At 43.8% G+C, this 10,148-nt stretch overlaps 1 protein-coding gene across 1 annotated transcript; it reads left to right on the top strand.

Moving 5' to 3' along the window:
- Positions 1 to 1,394: 1,394 nt before the first annotated feature.
- Positions 1,395 to 3,927, top strand: KCNF1 (potassium voltage-gated channel modifier subfamily F member 1). The gene is made up of 2 exons (XM_038134057.1): positions 1,395 to 1,793; positions 1,895 to 3,927. Exon 2 carries the CDS (start codon positions 2,093 to 2,095, stop codon positions 3,554 to 3,556), a length of 1,464 nt encoding a protein of 487 aa, XP_037989985.1. The 5' UTR covers positions 1,395 to 1,793; positions 1,895 to 2,092; the 3' UTR covers positions 3,557 to 3,927.
- Positions 3,928 to 10,148: the final 6,221 nt, after the last annotated feature.

The raw sequence follows: 10,148 nt of genomic DNA, 5'->3' as shown, positions 1-10,148 counted from the left end.
TTTCCCCTGTGCAAGCATGTCACTGCTATTGGCATCTTAAAATTTATTTTGCTAATGCCAAGTTAGTTAGTAAGCAGGAAAGCCACAGGTGGGTAACTATTTATTGATGAACCCAAAAAACAAAGGGTTTTTCCAAAGTATTTCTTTTGTCTCAAGAAGCTTACAAGTATCAGCAAATTTATATGTGCCTGGAAAAAAATTCAAGGGACTTCTTGTATTATACTCAAACTATGCAGCACACTCAGGAGCACATGAAGGTGACACTGGCCTCCAGAGGTTCACAGTATGACACAGGTGTAGATTAATAGATATTACTCCCTTCCTGGGACCTGATATTCCCTTTTCCTGGGTATGTGACGCTATGAGCACATGCCATGTCAAGATGAGGTCTGGTGCACAACCTCTCATTAATTACCCATAAGCTTCTGAGACAGTGGAGCAGGAACACTGTGTACTCACCAGGGTCCCCCTGGCTGTGTGACACCAGCAGGAGGACAGCAGACACATCACAAATCTCACCTTTCTCCCAGGATGGACACAAGCCTGGAAAAGCAAACAGTCAGCTGGAATTGCTCCTCTCTATTCCCCTCTACTGAGAAGCTTTTTAGAAGCCAGTAAATTGGGAAAGATCATAAGTTGCTGGTGCAGATCATTCTGCTGTGGCCAGAAACAGTTAACTTATGATCTGTATGTTTTCCTGGACTAAATGAACTGTAGATTTAATAATTTAATGGTGGTAGGTTTTCTGCATGCAGAGGTCCAGGGGAAAAATGTTCTTTAAATCCTGGAATTCAGAGAAAACAAAGTGAAAAGAAAATGCTTGTTATTCTACTTTTAAAGAGCTCGATGTAGTGCAAAGCATTGCTTCTGGTAAGAAGCAGTCACTGAGAAATCATAATAGATGTAAATTACTGAAACCCTCCTGAGGCTCAGCTGACTGCAGGTCACAGAAACGCAGCTAAAACTGAGGACCCAGAGCTTTGGGAAACATGCACTGAATGTAGGGGAGGCTTTGCTCCACAGCTGCAACAGAAACTTTATGGTCTCTCCTTCTTTTGCAAAGACATCAGTACAAATTCAAATTAACCCAATGTCCTGACACAGGACAGAAACGCTCTAGAGTTGTTTCAGTCCCTCTGAGAGCAAGATTTATTCCCAAAACACAGTATTGCTTCTTCTGGTTTCTGCCTGGAGAAAATGTTTGTGTGTCTCTCTGAGCTCTGAATGGCTTCATACACGATTAAGCTTTGCATGTGATAAAAAAATGTTTTAAAAAACTCCTTAAAGTTTCTGTCAGCATAGAAACACATCGTTGTACCACTGGGCAGGCGTATAAATAGCTGAGCAGCGCTTTCTGTGCAGCTGGTGCTTTGCTGCGTTTCACCAGGAGAGGGTAGAGTTTGGAAAGGACTCCCGGCAGCCCAGGCTCCCTATTGTGCTGGGAAACAGCGAAGGGAAAACAAGCACAAGTTTCTCCTCTGCCTGTTTGCACCGACTGACTATGTGCGAGAGTCAGCGGATGAACTCTGGAAGACCTTAAAGTAAACAGAAAGCGGAAAGAGAAACAAAATTCAAAAGCAGCTTTCTAGGGAAGCTGTGGAATCGAAGGGAGAAGCCGCGGCAGCTCCCGTGGGCTCACCCCGCCGACTGTCTCTGAGAGCTGTCACTCACTGCACGTTGCGTTAATCAGAGCGCAGGATTTATTTCTCTGCCGTGGCTTCCAAGCTGTGAATAGATATCACTTTTAGAGACAGAATGGGACCTGAAAAGACTCTCGAGCACTGAACAGAGTGGTGAGTTTTATTAAATGGTTTCTTCTCTTTCCAGTCTGCTGGAGCTTTCTAACACCCTGCTTGCAGGCACAGCAGCCCGATGACTTGTCTTTTCCCTGCAGCTTGTTGCATTCCTCACCAGGCTTTCCCGACCGCAGGTTTCTGTCAGTAACCTTTCCCACCAAGACTCCGGGGCAGTTTGGTGACATTTGTAACAGAGCTGGCTCGCTGCTGATTTGCTTTCATGAGAGGTTAAAACCACAAAGCTGTGAAACCAAACAACGGGCTAAAAATCAACCAAAAGCCAATACAATTATAAAATGGCAGGTGACTCTAGGTTTCCAGATGTGGACACTGATGGATCAGAAAAAAGTGAAGAAATGGAGATTGTAGTCAATGTCGGTGGGGTAAGGCAGGTGTTCTACGGAGATAACCTGAATCAGTACCCAGAAACGCGGCTGGCAGAGCTGGTCAATTGTTTATCGGGGGGATACGATAGCATATTTTCCCTCTGTGACGACTATGATCCTGGAAAGAGAGAGTTTTACTTTGACAGAGATCCAGATGCTTTCAAATGCATTATTGACGTGTACTACTTTGGGGAAATTCACATGAAGAAAGGAATATGCCCCATATGTTTCAAGAATGAAATGGAATTTTGGAAAGTGGATCTGCAATTTTTGGATGACTGCTGCAAAGCTCACCTAAGTGAAAAAAAGGAGGAACTGGAAGAAATAGCCCGAAGGGTGCAACTCATTCTGGATGACTTGGGAGTAGATGCCTCAGAAAGTCGCTGGAAAAAGTGCCAAAAATGCATCTGGAAATTTCTGGAGAAGCCAGAATCATCCTATCCAGCTAGAGTGATTGCTGTACTGTCCTTTCTGTTTATTTTGATCTCCTCTGTTGTGATGTGTGTGGGGACCATCCCAGACTTGCAGGTGGTAGATGCAGAGGGGAACCGTATGGAGCACCCGACCCTGGACAGCATCGAGACCGCCTGCATAGGCTGGTTTACCGTGGAGTACGTGCTGAGGCTGATCTCCTCTCCCAACAAACTCCACTTTGCCCTTTCTTTCATGAACATTGTCGATGTGCTAGCAATACTTCCTTTCTACGTCAGCCTGACCTTGACCCACCTGGGAGCCAAGCTGATGGAGCTGAGCAATGTCCAGCAGGCTGTCCAGGCGCTGCGCATCATGAGGATCGCAAGGATTTTCAAGCTTGCACGGCATTCCTCAGGGCTCCAGACCCTAACCTATGCCCTGAAACGCAGCTTTAAGGAGCTTGGGCTGCTCCTCATGTACTTAGCTGTTGGAATCTTTGTCTTTTCTGCCCTAGGTTATACCATGGAACAAAGTCACCCTGAAACTTTATTTAAAAGCATCCCTCAATCATTTTGGTGGGCAATCATTACCATGACCACGGTTGGATACGGAGACATTTACCCCAAAACAACACTGGGAAAACTGAATGCTGCCATCAGTTTTCTTTGTGGAGTGATAGCGATCGCCCTCCCCATCCATCCCATCATTAACAACTTTGTCAGGTACTACAACAAACAGAGAGTTTTAGAAACAGCTGCCAAACATGAATTGGAGCTGATGGAACTAAACTCTGCTGAGGGGAAAGCCGCAGGCTCCAGAAGTGAACTGGAGGATCTTTCAAGGGAAGGCAAAGAGGGTCCTTTTTATAGCAGCCGGATAAAAGTCTCCCACAGTGACACCTTTATTCATCTCCTGTCAGAAGAGAAACACCACAGGACCAGGCTTCAAAGCTGCAAATAAACTGTGAGCTGTTGTCAGCGCTAAGCTACAGAGCGGGACAACCTGACAATCAGCTATGGAAGGGACTCGCAGATCTGTCAGAGTTGGGAGGGAGCACTGCTTTGCTTTTCCAACATGAATATAAATTAACCCCATGGCTTCTCCATCAACAGTTGGTAAGACTTTACTGTTATTAACCCAAAATAAAACAGTAGGACTCCACTGAGATCAGACTGCTTATATTGAGTATGTTCTAACAAAACCATTTGTAACCGTTTCAGAGACTGAAAAGTCCTTCCCGATCCATAAATGTTCAATGACCCGAATGTGCAACATTGCCACATCAGAACTTTGTACCTGTGACAATAAAGAGCAGCATCACACAGATTGTGTCTTCCAGGCTCTCTTCAATGCCTTTGCAGCTAGGGCAACTGCTCCTTAAAAAAATCGAAGCAGCCTCTCATTTGTATTAGATTCAGGCTTACAGCAAAATGTTACGAGCATTTGAGCCTAGAGATCCTGAAGGTATCAGCATATACTGTGTGCAGAATATTAGAGTGAATAAATGGCTTTGTTTTGTAAAATGTACTTTGGGGTCAACTTTGTGAATAGGTTTCTGTTCCTCTTTCCAGAAAAAGTGTCATTTTCAATGGGACATGAAGCTATATTTTGAGCAGAGATGCAGAACAGAATCAATGTATTTTAAGGAGCAAATTTAAAAATATTTGTTCTAGCTATTAATTACTGCATGGTTTATATATGCAGGGATCTTTCAGGAAGGATTTATAATTGAGTAGCTTTTTAAAACTGTAAGTTAAATCATGGTATTTTTAATTCTCTACTAAATCAAAGGAAGTTTATAAAGAAGTTAAATTGAGTAATTCTAAATAAGAAACTTTAACTCTTTGAAAGTAAGTGCATAGAAAGTTTCGGTAAAAATAGTATAGTCTCCAATTGATTTATGGTAAAGACATCTAGCTGAATAAACAGATTTTAGGATATTTTTAAAAATAACATACCCTTCCCCTACAATAACTGCAAACTTTGTAAATGTTAGTTTACAGAAGTAGTAGGCACTAATCAGTATCTTATTCATTACTTAATATACTAATTAATCAACACCAGTGTGTAGGTACTCTCCTTTCCAAAAGCAAGTGCCATCTACATAAGTCTAAATTTGGTTGGTGTAAAAACTGTATGTGTAATAGGTCTGGTGTGTGCCAGAGAAATCCATTGAAACTAGGAGTTATGCCAGCTTGGAGGGAAGGGGAGCACTGGCACACAGATATATTTAAATAAATTAGAAGCAGGATCCCAAATGTTTAAAGGACTAGAGTAGCTATCTTTATTTGTTCCCTTTTGTGCTGAGCAACCCCTTGCCCAGGTGAAATGCAGCAACATGAGCCATGACCCATCCCTGGGCACCTCAGGCCCAAGATCCCCCTACGGGTCTTTGGGACTTTTTTCCTGGGATGTGTGCAAGCAGTGGGCTTGTGGCATCCACCCCACAGGAGCAGTGACTGGAGGGGCACAGAGCTGAGGCATGGGCTCTGTGCTCTTTTCCGGCACCTTGTTTGTCCCTGTTCCCTGGCACAGTGGGATGTGTCTGCTGGTGGAGAGCTCCCTGTCCTGCTGGGAGTGGAGAGCAGTGGTAGCGTGTAGGGGCTGGGCAGGTGTGCAGTGAAGGGCAGCATCTCCTCAGGAACACCAGCCACTCTGCATCTCTCCTAGCATGGAAATCAGCCCCTGCTTCCCTAGGTTGAAGGCCTTTCCCAACAATACTCCTCACACCTCAAATTGCTGATCTCCAGGGACACCTACTTGGTATCCCCACGCCTCAGCCCTTATGTCCTTTCCCCCAGTCTGTGACTCTGTCCTTCCTTACATACCTCCATCAAGTAAGATAATTCAAACAATGTCTAAACATATCTGTACCCAAATCCTTCCACCAGCATTTGTGCCAAATTCTCTCCTGCCTAAGACAAACAGCCACTATAAGTACCTCCTCAGCCCAAGCACCCCTTCACATCCATCCTCCCCTCCACATCCCTGCTCTTAGCCTCTAGAACTGCTCTCTCACTCTGTCACACCTGCTGAGACCTGCTCCTTGCTTGCCAACAGCCTCAGCTCCTCTCCCTGGCTGCCTGGCCAGGACCACAGCTGGCTCCCATCTAAGGGACAGGATCCTGTCCCTTGCACAGCTTAAGACGTCCAGGTTACAGGTATGGGCTGCAAACCAGCAAAAATTGACTCCGCTGGGGCGCTGAGGGTGGGAGAAGAGGGAATCTTACACAGCTGTGTGAGTCCAGCCTTATCTATCAGCAGGAATATTACACACTCCTGACTTTGCTCGTGGCATGCAAAGGGTGGCTGAGAGTGAATTAAGTTAGCAAAAGCATTTTCTTGAATGAGGAAAGCACTGTGTTAATACTAGGCAATATGGTTTAGCACTGCAAGTGCTAAATCCTCACTTTGGATCCTCACAAAGCCATGCTTTGTGATTTATTTAACCTGACATTAAATAAAAGAAAAACCCCTCTTTTATCAGAAATAATTCTATGGGCTAATTTCTCCAATGAGTTATGCCTTTGAGCCCGGAGCTCTGCCTATGCTCTGACAGTGCGGAAAGAGTTTTGAGACAACCTTGGTGCTGCTGTAGCCCAGCCAGGTCTCAGTGTGTCTTGCTGCACTAGGCACCTCATTTGTTGGATTTGTTGTGATAAGTTATGTTTTCTTAAAAGGCTGTGTGTGGGCAGGATGCATTCCTGCCTATTTGCCTTGCTCATGGTGTGGAAACCCTGCAGGAGCAGGGGGAGACATGGGCAGTGGCGGAAGGACAGGGCAGGCTGGCAGCACATGGTGAGCCTGGAGAGGAGCAGGGGGTCTTGACCACATAATCCTGATGGTGCAAAACAAGAGGCTTTCTGGGTCCCTGGGGAGACATCTCCTCAAATCAGGAAACTACCATAAACCTCTGGCTTTGGAATCAGGGCTGGACAGAAGGCTCTGCTCCTTAAAGAATGGAGTGATCTAGGGGTTGTTTGTTTTCTATTGTTTGAATATTCTATACAACCCAGCAGAGCTGATTTTCCTTTATTACAAGGCAGTCTAAAAAATAAAAAGATTTAAAAATTTTGAAGTCTCCGGGGTTGAAGGGGAGGATTAGAGAAGCCCTTTCTCAGAGAGTAAGAAACACAATCCAAAGGCTCTGGTGTCCCCACTCTTTGACACAGGACTTCTTAAGTCCAAATTTAGGACAAGCTCTGAAGTCTTTCCAAAGGGGAAACTGCACCATGCTTGTTGCAGGTTTCATTTCTGTGCTCTGGGTGAAGGGGGCACAGGCTGCACCACTCAATCCAGTAGTGCCTTCCCCACATCCAGCTCTTCCCATGAACTTTGTGGGCACTTTGGCTGAGTCTAAGCAATTAAATTAATGAATGCAAGGCATTCCGAGTGAGACCATCTCCAGACACATATGGGAAACTCTGAGCACAACTGTCTCTCAGGGGAGCCCTGTCCCTAGTGTTTAATACCCTTCACCTGGGAATCAGGACTGGGATAGCCAGAATGCATCCAAGTGCAGAAAAATCCAAATAAACCGCCTGGGTTTGTCCTTACTCTTGCTGCACAAGGAATATACTTTGGACTCACAAGTGTATGAAGGAAGGGGTCACCGTTTCCATAAGAAATTGGGAGTCTGGGAAAAAAATGTAGTACTCTTCTATGGAAGTCCATTGACCAGAATTATGGACAACAAAACTGAGGTACTGTAATTTTAGCTGATATCCCTTCTCATACAGAAGTTCCTCAGTTCACCATTCAAGCAATCTCAGGGCTCAGTGAGCAGATCAAATTGTCCTCTGGAGATGTTATCTTGTGGGACATCTGCCCTAGCAGCCAGCCCTGACTCCTTCTAGAAAACTTCAAATTATTAAAACAGCCTGTAATATAGAGTTAAAACTTGAAGCAAAAAACTTTTAGTTCCTGTATAACATCAATCACAGCTGTAAATTCAGGATTAATCCAGGTTTGACATAAAATAGCTGCTAGCAGAATCTGATTCAATAGCCTTTATTTAATAACCCTGCCAATGGTAGATTGGTTAAGATTGCTAAACTGTAGGTAAAATGAAGCCTGTTTCTAGCTTCCTGGACACCATTAACAGTAGAACTTAATAGAGTGGAAATTGCTGCTAGAAGTGTGAGAGATGGCTGGAATATTTAGTGACACGCAGCATTAGTCTTATGGAAGTGATAGGTGTTAAACACATCAGCCCACACCACACTGGCTGGCATGTCACAGCCACCTTCACTTTGGAGCCAGGCTCAGGTTCAGGCAGAAACAGCCATCAGCAGCTGGAGTTTCATTGATGGATTGACACATATATATGATTTGAAGAGACTTTAAAAAAACAACAAAATAATGGGAAATTTTGTGGAACACCTCTGTTTTCTGCTGTTGTGCACGTGGGAGAGCCTCTCAGTCCTGCAGGTTTGGCAGTGTCACACAAGGTTAATTGCACTGGCCTCTCTGGTCTGTGCATGGGTGGAGGGGAATGTGAACATGTGGAGGCAGAGCCAGCTCCTGTCAAAGAGCCGGAGGGCTGAGGACCAGGCATCATGGCCCATCTGTCCCTAAGGATACTCGTCACTTTTTTGCAGGTGAAGCTGACAGTGATGCTGTTTCAGTAACCCTTTGAGCAGATTTCTTTTTTGCCTAATGTACTATTTGAATTTAGCTGATAAAAATGCTAAAGAGGAGAAACGAAGACAGTTTTCAGCCTCAAGTACTCTCTATATATAGATTTTTCAAATAACTACCCAAAATGCTCACCTGAGACTGGATGAAATAGTCACAAACAGGTGTTTGTTGAAACAGAGCATTCAAATATCCATAAAAAGTAGAGGTTAAGGAATAGAAATTAACAATTAACTATACTAGAAGACACAAATCCACTGAGATTACCTCAGTTGGTTAGAGCAGGGTGCTAATAATGCCAAGGTTGTGGGTTTGATCCCCAGACAGGCCTTTCACTTAATAGCTGGGCTTGATGATCCTTGTGGGCCCCTTCCAACTCAGAATATCCTGTGATTCTGTGAAAAAAACCCACAGTCCTCTTCCAGGCACACCTGCATTGCCAGATATGCTCAAACAGACAGAACAGAGTCCTCTGTGAATTATACTAGGCAGAATTACTTCCTCCCTCCTCCCTTTCAGTGCAGCCCTTGGTCCTATATCCACCAAAACCCCTTACAATTCCTTACTTACACAGCTACTGGGCACATGCACAGGAGAATGCACTTGTGACCCACCCAGGTTTCTGAGGAACTGACTTGCTCTCCATTCAACTATTTTACCTAGACTGTCCATTTGGGAATATCAACGTTTCCTTCCACACCAACTCGCACAAGACATTTTTCCTTTGAGACAGAGGGTTCTTAATGATGTGGGTAATAAGTTCTGCACTGCCTGGTGTAAACCAAACTTCACTGGGAGTTGCACAAACATAACGCTGGTATGAGAGTCGGCTCAGGACAGTGTATCTTAAACACACTTGCTTCAGCTGTAGATATCTCACTAAAACCAAAATTGGTTTCTCTTCCTGCAATGAACTGTATTAGGCTTGAATTCAGTGGGAGCTTTGCCTGCCTTAGGAATTTTATAGAGGATGATGGAGCCGAGCAAGCCAGGCTAATGTACAAGGCAAGCTTGTATAAATTGCTAAGAGGAAAATAAAAATGATGGAAAGGTCTGAGAGCTCCAGGAGAAGCTGTGCCATTTAATTGTTTCTTTTCTTGTTGCTTTCATATGTAGGTGAGAAAGCTGCCAGTGTTTTAAAGTTGCTTTTTTTTTCTTCCCATGTAAAGGTAACCTTGAATATCTTTTTAACATGCTGACAGTCAAGTACTGCTAAATCATGCTGGTCAGTTAAAGATATATAATAAAAGCAGAAAGGAAGGGAAATCTTTAGAGGAGTGTAAGTTGATAAGATTTTATTTTTTTATGTCAAAATGGAAAGAAAGACTGAATGTTATGCTGTATATCCCTACAAAAATCCTCTTATTTTCAGTGAATCCCTTTACTGATTTAATTGATAATGATGCACACCAATGCTGACCCCAGTGCTTTGGGTTTTTAAGTACAACATGTTCTAATTCCCTATTGTATAAGGAAGTAACCTGTACACTCCACAACAGTGAAATGTCTTAAAAATGGAAATTATCTATATTCATTAGAGTCTAGAGCTCACAGGTTCTGTGTTAGGGCTCTCAAAGCCGTGGAAACCCAGGTGAGCAGTCACTGGAAGAAGGCAGCAAACTGCTCAGTGCTGCAAAGGGAACTTTTAGTAAACCTTCTGCCAGCCTCAGACTGTTTTACTATGCAAGAAACAAACTGCAGCTTCAATTAGTATAAGAGCATTACAGGGAAATTCTTTATCAGTACGATGCACTCCACTGATCCCAGACAATGTTTCCACTGCATTACTGTTATCAGCTTTACAAAGTCAATGTTTTCCAGGCTTACTAGCATAGTAAATAATGGCTATTTTACACAACATCCAGAATATGAAGTAGTAGTTGCTAGCTATTGGTCTCTGTTGATTTTTCCTTAC

This window comes from Motacilla alba, chromosome 3 (genome assembly GCF_015832195.1).
Source record: "Motacilla alba alba isolate MOTALB_02 chromosome 3, Motacilla_alba_V1.0_pri, whole genome shotgun sequence".
Taxonomy (NCBI): Eukaryota; Metazoa; Chordata; class Aves; order Passeriformes; family Motacillidae; genus Motacilla; species Motacilla alba.
The sequence above is the reverse complement of the archived record's forward strand: the minus strand, read 5'-3'. Positions and strand labels throughout refer to the sequence as shown.